Source organism: Podarcis gaigeae, assembly GCF_964106915.1.
Source record: "Podarcis gaigeae genome assembly, chromosome: 13".
Classification (NCBI taxonomy): Eukaryota; Metazoa; Chordata; class Lepidosauria; order Squamata; family Lacertidae; genus Podarcis; species Podarcis gaigeae.
The window spans coordinates 26,451,539-26,472,691 of record NC_139689.1 but is presented as its reverse complement, the minus strand read 5'-3'; the positions used below and the strand labels follow the sequence as shown (position 1 = coordinate 26,472,691).

Sequence of the window (21,153 nt, the reverse complement as noted above, 5' to 3'; positions counted from 1 at the left end):
CATCATTTGTTGACAATATGTGTGGTCAGAAAGGGTAAGGTCTGTCAACTGTCAAATGTAAAATAAAGGAGGAAAATTAGTATGAATAAGAACTTTTAAGTGATTCTGAAATAATACAATAATATTTCATAACAAAATACACAGGCACCTACACATAAGGGAGAAGAGATTAAGAGGTCAAATAATCTGAGAACTTGTAAATGGTTGAAACATGAAAATATGTGTTACTGGAAATGGAAGGGAAAATACTAAAGACATAAGAAGAGCGCTGATGGATCAGACCAAACTGCTTGTAAACAATGGGTTCAAGAGTCTGTTCTCTCCATTCTGTAGTAGGCTAAGGAATAAACACCATAGTTGTCAACTTTTTCCTTTTCTTGCAAGGAATCCTATTCGGAATAAGGGAATTTCCCTTTAAAAAAGGGAAACATTGACAGCTATGATACATACATACATACACACACACACAGTCTTTGAACTATTCACAGGTACTTTATGGAAATTGTTTTGAACTGTTGACTTCTAGAATTGGGGCGTTTAGAGTGGGGGAATGGGTAGCTGAGACCCAAATTTGCAATTTGATCCAAGACCTGAAGCAATTTATTTCTGGCCCTCAAAACTCCCACGATTTTGGAGAGGGAATATCGTACCTAGTTTTTGGAGGAGGAAAACAAGAAAAAAAAATACTCTGAATCTCAGATGCCAGAACAGCAAGAGGGATCGCTGCGCAGTGAAAGCAGAAATCCCTCTTGCTATTCTGGCTTCTGGGATAGCTGCGCAGCCTGCATTCGCTCCATAAGACGCACACACATTTCCCCTTACTTTTTAGGAGGCAAAAAGTGTGTCTTATAGAGCAAAAAATACGGTAATTTATTTTGATTCTCATTTCAACGTGAACTTACCAAATTCACCCTTTCTGAAATAATACATGAACCAAAACATTGCCATCTTTAAAAATCCTCCCTTCTTTGAATTTTGCAATGCACTTCTGACGTCACATAATGTATACAAAAAGGCGTATATTAGTGAAAATATGCATTATGTTAGGGGTAATGTATTTGCAAATATGTGTATGTTAGAGACAATTGCAAAGAAACATGTTTGTATTTTGAGTAATTCTCAATAATTTTAAGAAGAGCCTGCTGTGTCAGGCCCTTGGCATCAAGTCCAGCATCCTGTTCTCACGATGGCCAACTAGATGGCTGTAGGAATCCACCAAGAAGATTCAAGCACAACAGCATTCACCTCACCTATGGTTTCCAGCAAGTGGTATTCAGAAGCATTGCTGCCTCCAAGGCAGAGCATGAATTTGTTTAATTCTCTTCTAAAGCCATCCATGTTGGTGGGTATCATCACATCCTGTGGAAGCAGGCAACTACGCACTGCATAAAGAAGTGATTTCTTTTATTTCTCCTCAATCTTTAAAAAATCAGTTTCATAGGATGTCCACAAGTTCTATTGTCAATAAGACTTCTTAAAATTAAATTGTAAACTGATGTGGAATTTTGGAAAACTGAAGCTATGACTAGGAAATTGAGAAACTGTGACTGAATGATGTTAATTCCCAGTTATGGTGCTGCAGTAGATAAAACCCACTACTGTGATGGTGGTGGAAATAATTTCCTATCTGATAAAGCCTCTCCTTCTTCAGGAGGGGAGGGATTGTGAGTGGGAGACGATTCCCGCGTCACGCAGGAGGCATTCTGCCCCCTGCCCTCTCATCATCGCTTGCGCGCCAAGCCTCCCAGTTGGACACCCAATTGGGTGCCACCGTGGGGGGCATGGTTTAGCTGCTCAAATGCAGCCACGGCAGCTCTCCCACCATTGTGCTTCAGATTTTCCACAAGTCATCCACCCACCACTCCCTTTAGGGCATCGCTTCTTGCTCGACCTTGCTATGGACCCATGGTTGGTCGCCCTGGTTGCCCAGGGGGCCTGGGAGGAGCTTTTTACAATTGGCAAATTGGCACCGGCCTCTTGGTTTTTTTCGCCTACCTCGTAGCAATCGTCACAACTTTATTGGTATTTGGCAGTTAGGCATTGGAATGTGTTGTTGGTGTATGGAAGGGCAGGGTGTGGCCATCGCCTACCCCTTCACTTATGGGTATTCCGTTAAAGGAATCTGGCGGTCGTGGATCCTGTCCGATGCCCTGTGTGGCGGGGGGCCATGGCACGACCCTCGGTGACATCAGGGAAGAGCTTATAGTTGTATTGGCATCAACAGGCTTCCCCTACTGGTGGTTAACCCCTCATCAGATTCACCCCTCTCCGAGTGGGTGGAGTCAAATTTGCTGTGGTCCAATGCCTAAGCCAATATCTTCTCACATGCTGTAATCAATAAAGTTGTGGCCTTTTCTTGCCCATTAACCTAATATACTGTGTCCACGTGTCCCACAGGGATCGGGTCCTCAAATCACAATTAACTCCCTCTTTCCATGAGCACAAACAGGGCAATAACTTCCTTCCTCGGATTATCTGGATGGATTATCTGAAGGTACGGGCTGTGTGTATGCTATATGTATGTTTGAACAATAGTGTATGGTCATCCCATTGGGGTTTTTTTTGGGGGGGGGATATGAATAGTGGCAAGTAAAATAAATAAAAAGGTAAAGCAAATATCTTAAACATGCAGAATGATCAGTAGTTTCTGCCTGGTTTGAGCAACCTGGATTGCATAAAAAATAACAGATCACACATAGATGGAATCCTGATCTAAATTGGATGGTGCGAGTTTTGAACAGATTTCTTCATGGAATTCTCTGCAGATCGCCCAAGAGAATATGCCAGAAATCAAAGGGGAATCATTGATTTCCCTTGTGCTTTCTGTGTTTTCTTCTCCGTGTTCATATTCCAGTGAGATTTTTCTGATTTATAAATTGAACTGAGAGGTTAATTTATGTTATAGATTATATTCAGTAATGGATGACACCTCTGAAGAAGACAGCTATCTACATATTTATTATAACAGAAGTTTCAAAACCTTTCAGATAGATTGATTTTTTTGGAGGATTGTCCCTAGTTGGAAGATTGTCCCCTCTCATAAATTTGAGAGTTGCTATGTGCTAAAGAAACTGTTTGTTCAATGAAGTCCATTATCCAGATTTTTTTTGGAATAGGAAAAACAACAAGCAATCAACTTTTGAGGGCATTCTGGCTTTAAGGTAATGACACCTGAAAACTCTTTATCACCTGATTCAGAACCAGAGACATATATTTTCTCATATGTGAAGGTAAAGGACCCCTGACAGTTAAGGCCAGTCGCGAATGACTCGGGTTGCAGCGCTCATCTCGCTTTACTGGCCGAGGGAGCAGACATTTGTCTGCAGACAGTTTTTCCGGATCATGTGGCCAGCATGACTAAGACACTTCTGGCAGACCAGAGCAGCGCACAGAAACGCCGTTTACCTTCCCGCTGGAACGGAATGGTACCTATTTATCTACTTGCACTTTGACATGCTTTCAAACTGCTAGGTTGGCAGGAGCTGAGACCAAGCTCCAGCAAAGCGCTCTGATGGATTGTCTTCACTGAGACATAAAGGAAATAAGCCAAGATGCCACTGAAATTTGGAACTCACTTTCTGCTTTATTTTTGCCCCATATTGGGTGGACGATTCTTGCATTGCAGGAAGTTGGACTAGATGACCCCCATGGTCACAACTAGAGTCAATTCTATGATTCTATGATTTCTTAGGAGTCTGCAACTTATAATTTCCATGCAGAAAGTTAGCTAGTGTGGCCAAGGGTCCTAGTTTACATAGGTCCATCATTTATCTATTTGAAGGACACTCTGGTTCAAGGTTTAAGAATAAATGACTGTAAGAAGGGAGGACAGGAACTTTGAAGTTTCCCATGAGCACTTAGCTTCCAGAAAGTGGACCGTACAGAGATACTGGCCACCTATTGATTCTTTCTCCATTCCTTTCAAAATTACATAGAAATTAGATTATGCAGTTTTAATGGAAATTTAGCCCCCCTTCTGTTCTCTTCTTTAGTGCTGCTTCACTGGCTACCTTAATAGACACCAGTAAAAGAATGCAAAAGCAGCAATGCTACCCTGATTTGGATGCACCTATGCAAAATGCCCTCTGTGCAGCCCATTCTTAAAGTGGACATTCTTTCCCCCGCTGACCTGCATCATTTCTCATCATTGACTATGCTGGTGGGGGGAGGGGGGAACTGATAAGAATTAGAGTCCAACAACATCTGAAGAACAGACAATGGCTGCTTCGGATTTAGAACACTAGAAATATCACAGCAGGTTTTTTTCCTCAGGCCAACATGTACACATTGCACTATTTGGATTATTGTTTTCACTACTGTAATATACCTAAAATGTGATTGGCTGAATTACATATCCTAAGCATGATTCCAAAGTGGGAAACCTGTCATGCCTGCAGACTTGCTACAGCTCAACCATCATGCCAAGGATGCTGGTCAGTTTTCTGACTGGGGACAGAACCATTTCAATTAACGGATGTTTTGCCCAGCTGTATTTCTTTGGTTATCTTGCAGCTACAGAATGCTATTTTCTAGCAGTGATGTCTTACGATCGCTATTTAGCAATTTGCAAACCATTGCATTACACATTGCTGATGAATAGCAGAATCTGCATCATGCTAATCACTGCATCATGGATCAGTGGATCACTGAGTATCAGTCTTATAATATTTTTGATATCTCAACTAAGATTCTGTGGACCAAATGAAATCAATCATTTATTCTGTGATTTGATCCCAATGATAAGACTCTCCTGTGATGATACATATTTTGTTGAAATTGCATCCTTTATTGTCTCCTGTATAGGCATCCTGCCTTCCTTTCTAATAACACTTACATCTTATGCTTTCATCATCAACAGCATTTTAAGAATTGCATCCACCACTGGTAAACAAAAGGCATTCTCTACATGCTCCTCTCACCTGACTGTGGTTGCTTGCTTCTATGGCTCCCTGATGATAGTCTATGTCTTACCAAACATGAATTCATTGAGCGACTTGAAGAAAGTATTCTCTCTGTTCTACACATTGCTCACTCCCCTAGTCAACCCCCTTGTATACAGTTTGAGGAACAAAGAAGTGAAGGAAGCCATAAAGAAAACACTCTTCAAAATGTTCAATAGAATTTATTAAAATTCAGAAGAAAAACCAGGATGACTCTTTTACCTCTAAAGTGTGGGAAACAAGGTGGAAACCTCTTTGTTTCCATGATGTTGATGTTTTAAGCTATTGAATAAAGAAAGAAATCTTAATGCATTTTGTCAATGTTTGTTTCAGAGGCAAGGTCCAGAAATCAGTCTGTTTTGCAATCATATATGTAGACTTCCTGTTTGTGTTTAAGTTGACAGAAATTCAAATTCTAACACAACTATCAGAAAACCTTTCAGCTACATTATATATTTTTGTTTAGGAGCTTTCTATTCAAATCAGCATTCCACTACCCACATTCATGGGATTGGTGAGCCTTTCAATTTTAGTTTATTTACTTTTCTCATCACCCCCCCCCCCACTCTTATATTCAGGTCTCCACCTCTCCACATTCTATTTTTAAAAAACATGACAAAAAATTATCTGCATTTTATTAATTTCTCCTAGTACTCCCATTTTGTATGTGATCTGTCCTCTCCCCAGGAATGTTGCTACATCATACACATCTTAAGAAGCCATTCCATCATCTCCTTATAATACTCATAAGGAAATGAAATGGGATTGCTTGCAGAACAGTAATTGGATAGGAAAGGCAACTTCAGAATTGTTTCTATGCCCATCCTTGACAAAAACTGGAGCTAGTTTGTCTTGTTACCAGCACATGGTTATCACTATTCTGATTAGAACATCTAGATCAGACTTTCATAACCTTAGGACTCCAGATGCTGATGGACATCATCCTTTGCTAGCAGGACCAGGGATCAGGGATGACTGGAGTTGTAGTCCAACAACATCTGGGGACCCAAGACTGAGAAAAGCTGATGTTGACAGAGTGGTACTCTCCCTGCTGCCAGACATTTGAAACATACAAAAGGACAAAACAAATGAACATATATCAGCTAAAATCCTGAATCCTAGTCCAGATGGTGCAATGATTTCTCCAGGGCTCTTGGTCTGAGGAAATCTACAAAGGATTTCTCAGAACGCGGAAAACTCATTAATCATTGTGGAGTCCTTGGTTTCCCATATGATTTTGATAGGTTTTTTGTTTTTGTTTTTTTACTCTTGCATGCTCCATTCCCAGTGAGACTTTTCAGATGCAGTGATAGATTTAGATGGTTATATAAGGCATAAATTGGTTATATGCAGCAATGGCTGCACAGTTCAAGCAGAGACAATAATCTTTTCATTATTACAGAGGATTGCCAAATTTTCATGGAATACATGATACAATATGCATTCAAATGATAGAGTGCACTGAAGACCAGCAGAAAGTGCATTTATTTCCATTCTTTTACAAGTACTTTGCATTCTAAGATGAAGCAAAACCAACTCTTCAGCCATCCAGTGTGTTGTGGCTTTAAGGTAAGAACTCCTCGAAAGGAGCACTTTAGCATGAAATCAGTGATCTGGTCCAGAATATGAATGAAGTTGTTGGACATAGTTTCAGGCCAATTTAAATTTCTATGTATTTAACTTCTAGTTTGAGTTAAAAGATGTAAAAATGAAGATTTAAAATGGCATCAGTCAATCTATTCTCTCTTGGACTAGGAGTCAAATGACCAAAAACCAAATGGCAGTTATGTTTGAAGAGAGACATGTCAATGGAATTGCATTTGTGTATTTTGAGCATGTCAGCTAGGACTTTTGTGTTCTATATCTGATTTGATATACTTAGTGGCCCCTTAAGAAATTGATCTGCCAACTTGGACTCTATTTCCCTCGCTTCCTTATGGGAAAATCAAATACTCTGAGGCACACTGATACATTGTGCATTATGTTCAAACTAGGAGGGGGAAATCACACCTTGAGGTAGTGGGATGGAGCAGTTGATACAGAGGGTGTGCTGATAGAGCAACCACTGTGTAAGTGATTTTTATTGTGGCTCAGAAGTGGTGAACTTCTCTCCCTACAGATGCTGCTTCGCTACAAGTCCATGTGGAAGGTGACAGTTTCCCCACCCTTGACTTACATCTGGACAACCATAGGTTCCCCATTATTGATCACATGGTTCCGGTTGTGGCACTGATGGCCTCCACAGTTGCCTCCCAGTGTCTTAAGGTAAAATGTAACTCAGCTATATGTTGTAATAGGCTTTTCAAGTCTGAAACATTATGGAAATGATACAAGACTCTGTTGAATCCTGTGCTTCTTCCATCCTTTCTTTGGTTTTATTTTTGCTGTCCTCTCAGTGAATGGGGTATTTTTTTGTTGTTGTTGCTTGTTTATCTGATTTTTAATTTATATATTTTATATTGCTTTTTACAAAATGTTTCACAGTAATGTACAACAATGTTAAATAATAAATGCTTAGGCAAACAGGAATGTCTTTGACTACTAGTAAAACACATCACTGACAGCGCCACCACAAGGAACAACCTTTTCCTGATTTACACCTGATTAATCAATTGTTCTCCATGTGCCATAGAATATGCATTCTTTTTGCTTGGCTCATTGGCTCCAGCCATTGTAGGGATCTGATTTTATGGAGAATTAAGCCCTCTTTATCTGCCACCATCTTCTTGGGTGACAGTCAGTCTCTTCTCTCTCTTCCATATCCAAAAGACTTATGTACGTATTTACAAGGCCCAAGCCTCATAAACTCCCCCTGGCCTGAGATTTAGACAGGGACCCTCTTTTGTCACATGACCTTTGGCATGTGACAAAACACTTTCTTATATCAGCAGGCTTTTTGATGATTTTGAAATGATTCTTCTATTTTATATAGTTTACTTTTTGGAATAGTATGTACTACTTAGCAATATTAATGGATAAAGTGGATGCGGGTGGTGCTGTAGTATAAACCACTGAGCCTCTTGGGCTTGCTGATCAGAAAGTTGGCAGTTCAAATCCACACAATGGGGTGAGCTTCTGTTGCTCTGTCCCTGCTCCTGCCTACCTAACAGTTTGAAAGCATGCCAGTGCAAGTGGATAAATAGGTATCACTGTGGTGGGAAGGTAAACGACATTTCTGTGCACTCTGGCTTCCATCACAGTGTTCCATTGCACCAGAAGTGGTTTAGTCATGCTGGCCACATGACCTGGAAAGCTGTCTGTGGACAAACTCCAGCTCCCTCAGCCTGAAAGCGAGATGAGCAATGAGACGCCTTTGACTGGACTTAACCATCTTTTACCATTACCAATACCATATTTTTTGCTCCATAAGATTCACCCCACCATAAGACGCACCTCATTTTTAGAGGAGGAAAACAAGAAAAAAAATATTCTGAATCAAATGTTGTACTAAACTATTTAATGAACAACCGAAGGGTTTCATCAGGATACCCTGAACTTTTAAGATACTTATATCACCCCCCCTCCACGCCACACACATCCAAGGAAGCTGCTAGGTAGGAGATCAGGACAGACAAAAAGAAGAACTTTGCACAATGTATGGTTAAAAGACAGAACTTGCTACAAGACTGAGCGACAGCTACTAACTTGGGTGACTTCAAAAGGGGATTAGACAAGGGGCGCTGTACAGTTCTCCCTCTCTGTGAAGCGCCTCTCCAGCAAAGCGGGAGGAGAAACAGAAGGGGCTCGGTTTCTCCTCCTGCTTTGCTGAAGGGGCACTGTGCAGCTTTCCCTCTCTGCGCAGCGCCTCTCCAGTAAGCGAAGTCAGAACAGCAAGAGGGATTGCTGCGCAGTGAAAGCAGCAATTCCTCTTGCTGATCTGGCTTCAGTGAAAGCTGCACAGCCTACATTTCCTCCATAAGACACACACACATTTTCCCTTACTTTTTAGGAGGGGAAAAGTGTGTCTTATAGAGCGAAAAATACGGTACCTTAAACAAAGTGTTCATGTTTCTAAAAAAATATATTAGTAGAGATGTGTGGTGAAATGAATCATTGCAAACATTTTGGGGGTTCAGATGGGCTCAACATAAGGAAATGCGCTTGATTTTTTGTGTTCAACAGAATCTTCCAGCATCACTACTAGGGAGTAAGTGTGTGAGCTCTGAGAGACTAAACGGAATGAGCTTTATTGTAACTAAAGAAAAACAATTAGACCAATGAAAACCAGGAATTTGGAATCTGTGGCCATCATGAATAAATGTTGAATCCCAAATGGACAGCCGCAGGCTCCCCACATCTGTTGCACCCACTTCTTTCACATACACACATTATTTTATTGTGATACTGAATTTTGCAATATATTCTTGCAAAATATTTCTTGTTTAATTTTTCCTAGTTAATACTGGATATACTCACAAAACAAAAATAGAGCCTTTGAAATAAAGGGGGGGAGTTGGTCATGAGACACAGAATGTTGTGGTGGTTAGTGTAAGAGTGCAGCTGTACTCCTTGGAGTTAAAACGATATATTTCAATCAGTCTGCTCTAAGTCATAAACTAATCTTCTGAGGATCCTCAAATATTCATGCCTAATTGCTATCTATTATCCCTTAGATGCACTTGACTGTCAATGAGAAAGAAGAAAATCAGACAGCTCCTGTAGCATTTATTCTCTTAGATTTTAACAAGGATGACCTGCAGATGTTATTTTCCATACTGTTCCTAACTATCTACCTTGTCACCATGGCTGGGAACATCCTCATTATTATTTTAGTGGTTACTGATCAACACCTTCACACACCCATGTATTTCTTCCTGGGAAACCTGTCCTGCCTGGAGACCTGCTACAGCTCAACCATCATGCCAAGGATGCTGGTCAGTTTTCTGACTGGAGACAGAACTATTTCTATTAAAGGGTGCTTTACACAACTGTATTTCTTTGGGTCTCTTGCAGCTGCAGAATGTTACTTACTAGCAGTGATGTCATATGATCGCTATTTAGCAATATGCAAACCATTGCATTACACAATACTTATGAATGACAGAATCTGCATTCTGCTGATTGTTGGACCATGGATCATTGCGTGTCTGGCAATGAGTCCAATAATATTCTTCATGTCTCAACTGAATTTCTGTGGACCCAACAAAATCAACCATTTCTTCTGTGATTTCACCCCCATGGTAAGACTTTCCTGTAATGAGACTGATTTGATTGAAACTACAACCTTCATACTATCCTCCATAGGTACTCTGGCACCCTTTGTCATAACTGTGTCATCTTATGTTTACATTATCAAAAACATTTTAAGAATCCCATCCACCACTGGTAAACAAAAGGCATTCTCTACATGCTCCTCTCACTTGACTGTGGTTGCTTGCTTCTATGGCTCCCTGATGATCGTCTATGTCTTACCAAACATGAGTTCACTGAGTGACTTGAAGAAATTCTTTTCTCTGTTCTACACTTTGCTCACCCCACTAGTCAATCCCCTTGTGTACAGCTTGAGGAACAAAGAGGTAAAGGAAGCAATTAAAAAAACATGCAAGATGCTTCAGAGGCATTATTATTAAGGAAAAACTTTCTACCTTCAGAATGTGAACGATTTATGCTGACTAATAAAGGAAGTTATATTAATGCATGTTGTTAAATCATAATTTTAGAGGCAGGATCCTGGAAAAATGTCTGCTTTGTAGCTCTTGTTGACACTCAATTTGGAAAGACATTAAACACTGACACAACTATCAGGAGGCGTTCTTCCAACCACAATATATGCCTTAGACCATTTGGTCAACCCCTTATCTGCAGTTTGAAGAACAATGGCATAAAGAACACGCCAAGAAAAAAAGTGTTCAAGGTGTTTCATAGAATTCATTGAAATTTAGGGTGAAATGGGGGAGAAACTGCATAATAAGAAATCAAGTAGATACCATTCTATATCCTCAGTATGAATGTTTCTGGTGTCTGGTGTCTAATAAAGAAACTTTTTATATATTTTGTATTGGGTCTACACTTTGGACACAGGACTCTGGAAAGTAGTCTCTTTTTAATTGTTATTTAGTTAAGCTTCCTGTTGGCATTCAAACAAAAGGGCAAAATGTTCCTGCACTGCAGGGGGCTGGATTAGATGACCATCCAACATTAGGTCCCCTTTCAACTTTATATTTCTGTGTTTCTATTGTTCTAAGTACCAGCCACATTGGCTATTCATTTTTTAAAACTAAAGCGGGGGGACTTTTTTCATAAATGCCAGATGTTTCTTCATGGACATCTCTCAAATCCAGCAGGCAAGGGGCTTTATTAGAGTTCAGGGAGACCTTCCAGGAACTGGAGGAGGGTATGAAGCAAGACAAGTGAAGGGTATGACCTGGATGGAAAGTGTGCCTGGAGCTTAGAGAGTAAACATGGCCTGAGGTTCCTCACCCTGCTTTAAAAGAATATATTCTAGCCTGCACTTCCCCCCCTAAAAAAATGTTTTGGGGTACTCTCATTTTGACTCAAGAAAAGCACAATTTTATAGTTCAAAATGTTTAGGGGTATGCGTAACCATGCGTACTCCTAGAAAAAAGCACTGATTATAGCACACAGTAAAAGTTCATATATCAGTCATCAAATGATGGTTTAACAAATATTTACAAATAAATTACCTTCCTGTGTGTCCATTTCAGTGTTAATTAATTTTGCAGAGGCCTGTTAGTCTATTTTCAGGAAAACATTGCAAAGAGTCTTTAGGCACTTAAAAGACAAAGTTAGTGAAGTGAGGATTGACTCATCTCAAAGCTAGGTATGGTGAAGAAGTTCATTAAAAGCAAGCAGAAGAATGAGCAAGGCTCCAGACATGACATGTTTCCCAGGAATTGCTAACATGCATTACACTATAATGTATTCACTGTCTTGATTATAACAACCTGGGTTGAGTGGCAATCTCAGTGTTGGTAGATGGATTTGCAACTTGCAAAATAAAGGAAAAGTGGAAAAAATATACAAAATCATATAGAGCTCTGAACACAAGATTTACTGGCAGGGATTATTTTTCTAGTGAATTTCTTCATAGCTCTTGACCTCAGGGGGAAAAAACTACAGAGAATTTGCAAACATTAAGGTAACCCACTGATCATGGGGGAGTCAATGATTTCCCAAATGATTTTGAAATGTTTCTTCCATTTATCAGTGAGACTTTTCAAGGTGCATTATATAACTTTATATAAGATATATTTGGCAATGGGTTACATTAACCAACAAGAGACATTCATATTTTCAATATAAACAGAGAATTGTCAAACATGCAAGGACATTTTCTAGATGGATGTTTTGAGGGATTGTCAGTAATAGGATGACATCCATGCAATTTACATTTGACAACAGATGTGTGTTGAATACCACAATGAAAAGTAGATTGATCCAGAACTTTATGGGATTCATCATCTAATGTGTTCTGGTAATAAGGTAAGGATCCATGGAAATAAAGCTTTTAGCACCAATTTGCAGGTGTGCTACACAATCCAAATAAAGTGCTTAGGATTTTGTAATGTCCATTTAGATCAATGCATTAATCTGTCAGTTTAATGTAAAAGATCTGAAAATGATTATGAAAATATAATAGGCCTATCCAGTCTCTTGTACACTGGAATCATGTAATGAGGGATCTATCACCCACAACTGCTAAGGCAGAACTGAAAGTTGTCATTGTAGTGGGACATGTTACTTTTTGGCTTGTCAGCAGTCCACTTAGTGGACTTAAGATTTAGGACTTGCCATTTCACACCTGACCCCATTCACAGTGGCCCTAAAAGCAATCTAGCTGTTATTCGTTCTGCAAACCCTAAAATATGCCTGTTGGAGTCCCCTATGTCTCTTCACTGATATAATACATCTTGTTCTGAACTCATGTATACGAAAGAAAAGCTAATTATGGTATCCAGATATCATCACTTAAATAACTTCTTTTTGGAATCTACATTTTAGATTGCTATATCTATGGTAACATAGCAGCTTTCAGCCTTTTATGACTGTAATCCTATAAACACTATGTTTGGGAGCAAGCCACACTAAGTTCAGTAGGATGTACATCTTAGTAGACAGGATTTCTAGTCAAATATTTTTTTTACTATAAATTTTGTTCCTGCTCTTTGCATGCAAGGATGAGCTGGCTAGTAACTTTCTGAGTTCCTGAGAGAACTTCAGTATGTGTAAAACAGGCCTAGGAAAATGATCAAGCTACAGATTTTTAGTGGAACAACATTTTTTTTGAAAAATAATAATACTGCAAACCAGATGGACTCCAGCTCTAACTATACATTGTCATCACGGTCAATGGTCAAGAGTAATGGTACTTGTAGTCCAATAACATAAGTAGAGCCATAGTGGCCCATCACTGTTAGAAACTTTAGAAAAGAACTTACATGTAAAGCATTCTTAGTTTCATAACATAGTTAAAAAGAGTTATGGTGGGTTGCTTAACTTTCATAGATATACACCAGAAACCACTGCTGGATTTTTTAAATCAACGGGGCTTACGTTAGTCTTGAAATCCAGAATGGAGTAGTGATTAGAAAACATCATGCCTGGGAAAATCCAGTTTCAAATCCTTGCTTCCCCTTATCCTAACCTCACAAGGTGAGGATAGAAGCTGGTGGGAGAGGAATGTGTATTACCTTGCACTTCTTGGAGAGAAAACAATAGAAGGTTAATATAATAATAAAAAGTCCATTGATTTCATCATGTTTGATATAAATACAGCTAACAGGCTGTAACTTCTCAATCACGTATTCAAACCTAAATATTCATTAATATTATCTGATATTACTTAGATGAAACTGAATGTCAACACAGAAGAGGAAAATCAAACAGCTCCTGTGGCATTCATCCTCTTGGACTTTAATAGTGAGGACTTACAGACATTGTTTTCCATACTTTTTCTTCCTATCTACCTTGTGACCATGGCTGGAAACATTCTCATTATTATTCTAGTAGTCCTCAATCAGCATCTTCACACACCCATGTATTTCTTCCTGGGAAACCTGTCATGCCTGGAGACTTGCTACAGCTCAACCATCATGCCAAGGATGCTGGTCAGTTTTCTGACTGGGGACAGAACCATTTCAATTAACGGATGCTTTGCCCAGCTGTATTTCTTTGGTTATCTCGCAACTACAGAATGTTACTTTCTAGCAGTGATGTCTTATGATCGTTACTTAGCCATTTGCAAACCACTGCATTATGTAATGCTCATGAATGGAAGAATTTGTATCATGCTTATTGCTGGATCATGGATCAGTGGATCACTGTTTATCAGTCTCATAATATTTTTGGTATCTCAGCTGCAATTCTGTGGACCCAACAAAATCAATCATTTCTTCTGTGATTTGATCCCAATGATAAGACTTTCCTGTAATGATACCGATCTGGTTGAAACTACAGCCTTCATAATATCCTTCATAGGTACACTGGCACCCTTTATCATAACTGTGACATCTTACATTTTCATCATCAAGAGCATTTTAAGAATCCCATCCACCACTGGTAAACAAAAGGCATTCTCTACATGCTCCTCTCACTTGACTGTGGTTGCTTGCTTCTATGGCTCCCTGATGATCGTCTATGTCTTACCAAATATCAGTTCACTGAGTGACTTGAAGAAACTCTTTTCTCTGTTCTACACTTTGCTCACCCCACTAGTCAATCCCCTTGTCTACAGCTTGAGGAACAAAGATGTAAAGGAAGCAATTAAAAAATCATTCCAGATGTTTCAGAGAACTTATTAAATTTTTTAGAGGAAATGGGAAACCTTCTCACTATCACTGACTTCATGGGTGGACTTCACCATTGATATATCTGAATTTCTTCTGCATTAGATCTAGTGGATCTTTCTTAGCCACATTTCAGTGATGGGGAGGACCGACCCCAAACTGAATGAACCAATAGATGTGTTCTTTTCCTTTGCACATAGGCTACATTTCAGCCATTGAAAATCAGAGGGTTGTACACATTCCCACTTATTTGTCCATCCTCCATTCAAGTAATTAAGAAACATTATCATATTTTGAGATCATGTTTAACCAGGCAAACACACTTATAGAAGGGTCACACCATGAGGAGATGTGTAGTCTGGAAAGAATCCCAATAGCCCAAAAGGGATGTCTGGAGGGTTGCCATGGGCCTCCAGGGCTGAAGTTTTTCAATCCTAGTCTACCACTTCACTGCTGAGTCAGGGAACTGAGAGGCAGTCTCCATTGCCACTAATGATCTAAACTGGCTTCCTTTTGAAAAGATTTCGAACACAGACACAGTTACTAGGAGACATTCTTATAACTGCACTATATACATTCTGATAAAGAGTCTCCCCCTTCAAATTTGTTTCATTCCTCTTGTGGCTTTAACAAAAATCCACACATGGATTTTTAAATGTTTATTTCCAGCTTTTGCAAATGTAATTATTAAATAAGGTATGTTAACTGAAATGGAAAATTAACTTTCTATGCTTGATTTAGAGTTTATAGACTTTAGTCCTTTACTTGCCTGCTGTTTGGTTTGCTGAAAATGCACCTTACAATTTTATGCCATTGGAAAAAGGATTTCCACTTTTTTTTCTGAGAAGGCATAAATATGTCAGAGGCATAGTGGGCAGTGATACAATGTCATGAAGTGAAAAGGTTAAGAAGAGCCTCTTTTCCATTGTGGATCTTTAATGGATATGGCAGTTTTAAACCTTAATTTGGAACTTTGCCTGATGCATTCATAAAAGGAAATAAAATTCCCCCAATTGAATCTATGAAACAAGATGGAAAGAATGGACTAGAAGAACAAAAATATCAATTTGAATGAAATCCTCTCATCCCTGTTCAATATATTTGGTAACTACACATAAAGAAATATGACTTGTGCTGCAGTCGCTAAAATGTTAAATCACCATTTGGGATGTATGAATCTGTCCATTTCAATTTCTCTCCATTTCTCATTTTTGTAATCTTAAGTATATTCATTTCCCACATGTCCACATCAGTTTGCATTATACAACAGTCCTCATGAAACTCCATCATGTTTGTATATATTTTTGCCTAAGAGACACATTTTTGGAAAATAATGTGCCCTAATATAATGCATTTTTGTATGTTAGTGTCACAAATGTATGAATTTTACTGTACATGTGTATGTATTTTTGTCAACATTTCTTCATGTGGGAACTGCACTGCAAAATTCAGAACATTGCAAATTTCACTCCATATAAGTTTCTCATTTAGGTGTCTATTTACATGGCTGTAAGAATAATAGAATTGTAAAGTTGGAATGAACCTCAAGCATCTAGTCCAACTCTCTGCAATGCAGGAATCTCAACACATTGACTTACTCATTGAAATAATGGGTTTCTTACTTTGTTTATTTAAAAATATTTAAGTTATACAGAAGAAGATATCATGAAACATGCAATGGTAAGTGAAGTGTGCACTGATTTTAAAAATAGAAGGTATGCATAATTCTGTATATTGAATAATAAAGCAAAATGATGGAGTTGTCCAAATATAATATGTTTACTAATGGGAACAGTTAATTTTTTTAAAAAAATAATAAAGGTATGCAAATATAACATAGCTTAACTAATGGAAATATATTCATATTAAACACCAATAAAACTGAGATAATTCTAAAACATTTCAGATACACTGATATGCTATCAGAAACCTGTGAAAACGATAGACCAAAATCTTTCTAGGAACAATTAGCAGCTGTACATGGATTTGATGGAGTTCTAAGAATCACTTCCGGGTGATTCTATACAATCATCATTTCTACACCACTATCCCCCCCCCCCCACAGGAACAAACATAATAATCAGGTAAACTTCTCCCTGTCCATCTTCCATGATGAAGCATTCTTATTAGCAAGCTCCTAAACTGGCAGATACATTCAAGCCAGAATACTGTGGGAGTCTCTGCTGGATTTCTAATTTCCATGTCACTCTTTCCTAGCAATCATATTTCTGCGCCAAAGTCTACTTACAAACAAGATTAGAGAAAGGAGTGATAAAAGCAGGCTTGATGGATGATACTGAGGAGCAAGGTCTGTGATAGGGGTGTGGGGAAAGTGATTTTTGTGGATTGGGGCAGAGCTATGTTTCTACAATTATTTCTGATTCTTGTATGGCTTCTTTGCTGTTCCTCCCACCTCCCCCAGATTCAAACTGCCCCTCCATACCACAATTCAATTTCCAACTTCCAATTTCCAATTTTTACTGGGTTCCATAATTCTGATGAACAATTTGTTCTCCCCGACCCCTTTTCTCTCTTTGGATTTCACTGCCTATACTTCCCTGACATCTATCAATTATTACCTGTGCCGGCGGTCAATTTGTTAAGTTACATTATATGCTCCATAATAGGCAAATAGCTCTGGGAAATTGCAGATAGCTAACCTGTAGATCTCCATATATTGCTGGACTACAAATCTCATCATCCATTACCATCAGCAGCACTGGCTGGGGCTGATGGGAGCTGGAGTCCAACAATATCTGGATGCCTACATGCTTGCTTCTCCTTCCGTAAATAGATAAGTAAGAGTTCAAACTTGACCTGCTTCATTACATTTATCCATTTCTGCTACTTCCAGAATACAAGTTTTGTATCTACAAGCCTTTTCAAGGCTTCACGTACCTTCTTGTTCCTCAAGCTATAGATGAGGGGATTAATCATTGGAATCACAATAGTATAGAAGATTGAGAAGATCTTGCTTGTGTCTACAGAGTGTTTAGCAGCAGGAACCACATACATTGTAATCAGCGTCCCATAGAAAGTTGTAACTACTATGAGGTGAGTGGAGCAGGTAGAAATGGCCTTTTTAGACCTGGTGCCAGAAGCCTGTTTGATAACAGCTGACAATATATAAGTGTAAGACACAACCGTAAGTAGGAATGGGATCAATGTTAGACTGGAAGAAAGAATGAAAGAAGTCTTTTCAAACAGGTATGTGTCAGAGCAAGCAAGTTTCAGCAGTGGAGAAAAATCACAAAAGAAATGATCGATTTCATTGGGCCCACAGAAGGTCAAGCTTATCATCAGCAACACTGTAATTAAGGTTATCAGAAAGCCACTGATCCAAGAGCTAGCAGCCAGCCAAACACACATGTTGCTGTTCATAACAGTTGTGTAGTGGAGAGGGTTGCATATGGCGATATAACGGTCATAAGACATCACTGATAGGAGAAGGCATTCAGTGCCACCCAGTGATCCAAAGAAATAAAACTGAATCATGCAGTCCATAAAAGAAATGGTCTTCTCCTCAGAGATCAAACTGGTTAGCATCCTGGGAACAATGTTGGATGTATAGATGATCTCGAGGAAGGAAAGGTTACCCAGGAAGAAATACATGGGTGTGTGCAAGCTACGATCTGTTGATACAGTGATCAAAAGTAAGAAATTGGTAGCAAGTGTAACCATGTAGAAGATCAAAAACAAAGCAAACAGGAAGGGCTGCATTTCAGGGGTATCTGAGAATCCGAGTAGCAAAAATTCAGTGACTGAGGTCCCATTCCATGTGGTTAGGTATGCCATGTGGAGTTAATCTAGAGGAAACAGCAGGAACATAAATAATAGCTGCCACCAGGTCTGTTGTCAGTGTGGGAACACTGGAACAGAGTTAAGTACACCTAAATTAATTGAAACCAATAGCCATGTTTAGGTGGCTGGTGGATTGTGGCCAGTTCTTTATCTTCCCAAAACCCGCAGATGGAAATCAACGGATAGAATGAGGCTTTACTATCAATATGTTGCAGTTGAAGCCTCTGAAAATTTTCTCCTTAGAGTTGGAGTTACCCTCCAAAAAAGCATTTAATGTGGGAGAAATGAGGGGAGAAAAGACAGAAATCAGAGGTACCTGCCTCTATTTGCATACATGGAAATGCCTTCTGCTTGGGATTGGCCCAGCCAACATGAATAACAAGTCAATTATTAGTATAATTATTAAAAATATTATATGTTTATAATATCCCGCCTTTTCCACTGACCCGACTCAAGGCAGCTTAAAGATAAAATCAACAATTACTAAAAACATAATAAAAGCAATAATTAGAAAAAACAATTGAACATTAATGGAACTAAAACTATATACAGATATAGATATCGAGGGAATCCTTACTCCTATGGTCCATCAGCCTGATATTCAGGAATGAAACAAGTGTTGTCCTCTCCATCTTAGGAAAGTCTATCTGCTTCCTTTTCCACATGTCTCATGCTTTTAGATACACACAAGCACAGCTACTTTACATATGGACATCATATATACTAATAGTGAATTCATTTGGGTGTGATTCCCCCTCCCAAGACTTTTGTATTTCTGCAAATTGTGGAGTGCCCCCAAGCCTGGTGGTATCTCTCTTGTGTTGGTGATATTTTGACTGCATAAGGATTGTTACCTGAGCGGGGGGGGGGTGGGGGTGCAGCAGCATGCTGAGGGGCAGATTTGTAGTAATAGAAAAAAGGTAAAAAATAAAGAAACCAGCAAAAAGGAAAACAGGAAGCACCCCAATGACAGAAAAAGATGTTCAATGATGGCAATGCTGACTCTCTGTTGTGTGGGATGAAAATGGGGCAGATTCAAATTCTACAAGAGAGCCTAGCTCATGGGCTGGCTGGAACACTGAGCAGGGGAACTCCATACTGAAGCAAACTAAATATCCATTTACGCTAGGCTCAGCTTTCTCATGCTCTCAGGTCCTTCTAGTTTCTATACTCACAATTATGTTTTCCATTCAGCACTGCATTATATGCAGGAATGCCCTGCCTAGGTTTTGATCTCTTCTGGAAGACATGCCATCTCTTCACCCACCCAATTTGTAATATTTCCCCATATATATATATATATATGTGTGTGTGTGTGTGTGTGTGTAACACAGGTCACGATGTCCCTTAGTGACTTCTACTAGGATGTTTTGGTTGTCACACAGGAGAATTAGGCTGGGGAATCTTCCCTCTCCCCCTTTTCCCTTTGTAATAGAAACAGAAAACAACAATGCAATTATTTCATTGTAAGAGCCAGGAAGACAAGGACATGGAGCATCCCACTAAATGTCAATTGTGTATCCTCTGACAGAGGCATGGTCCCACCACTCACTTGTACACACACACTGCTTTGCATAGAAACCTGTGATTATCCTCCTAGTTAATGTTGTCCCCTTTACATGCTCCTTTCTCCCACTCTCTCACACACTTGCCTCCACCATAATTTGTCTAAGCTTAATATCCTTCCTTGGAGTTTTGAAATTCAGGTAAGAAATGGGAAACACCTCATTCACAATATCATAATCTCCTTCAGTTGTGGGCAGAACGCTGGATGGGGGGGGGGTGGATGAACAGGAAAGGTAAGTGTGGATTAGCCCTTAGACCAGCAGTTCTCAACCTGTGGGTCCCCAGATGTTTTGGACTACAACTCCCATCATCCCTGAGCTCTGGCCTTGCTAGCTAGGGGTGATGGGAGTTGTAGCCCAACAACACCTGGGGACCCACAGGTTGAGAAAGGCTACCTTAGACTAAACACCTGTTGTGACCTGAATTTCTTCCCTTTCTTTTTGAACTTCCAAGTCACACTAACTTATAACATGCCCTTCTTTATACTATGATTCTGTCATGATTAAGATCCAGGCGCTCTTGGAGGAGACCCATTTTCTAGATCCATTTCAACTAGGATGTGGCCTGGCTTTGACACAGAAACATCCCTGGTTGACCACTGTCGGGAGACAGGTGCAATGTATCCCTGTTAATCCTTCTTGAATTATCAGTGGCTTTCAGTACCATCAACTACTGTATTCCCTTTGAGAGGCTATCCAAATTGGGGGTGGGTGACCATGCTTTTCAATGGTTCTGTTCCTATTTGGATGGTCATCTTCAGCAGGTGATTTTTATTTTTTTATTTTTTCACCAAGGAGCCTTCAATGTTGGGTTCCTCAGGGTTCATTTCCATCACCCATGTTGCTTAATATCTACAGTATATGAAGCTGCTGGGTGGAGTCATCCGGAGTTTTGGAGTGTGTTGATGACACACAGCTCTATTTTTCCTTTACATCTACAGGTGTGGCAGTGGATAGGCTGGACAGGTGTCTGGAAGAGAACCAATAAAGTGAAACTCAATCCAGATAAGACAGAGACACTGTTAGTGGGTGGTTCTCTAGACAAGATGGATAGGAGATTGCCTGCTCTTGAGGTGGTTACACTTCCTCTTAAGTAACAGG

The 21,153-nt window shown here is 39.5% G+C and overlaps 2 protein-coding genes across 2 annotated transcripts; both read left to right on the top strand.

Moving 5' to 3' along the window:
* Nucleotides 1-9,682: 9,682 nt before the first annotated feature.
* LOC310830543 (olfactory receptor 2AP1-like) lies at nucleotides 9,683-10,510 on the top strand (the record flags this gene model as incomplete). The annotated part of the gene is made up of 1 exon (XM_083710324.1): nucleotides 9,683-10,510. One exon carries the CDS (start codon nucleotides 9,683-9,685, stop codon nucleotides 10,508-10,510), a length of 828 nt encoding a protein of 275 aa, XP_083566450.1.
* A 3,237-nt stretch (nucleotides 10,511-13,747) lies between these two features.
* Nucleotides 13,748-14,701, top strand: LOC310829621 (olfactory receptor 11L1-like; the record flags this gene model as incomplete). Its single annotated transcript, XM_083708327.1, has 1 exon — nucleotides 13,748-14,701. The coding sequence occupies one exon, from the start codon at nucleotides 13,748-13,750 to the stop codon at nucleotides 14,699-14,701; it is 954 nt and encodes a 317-aa protein (XP_083564453.1).
* Nucleotides 14,702-21,153: the final 6,452 nt, after the last annotated feature.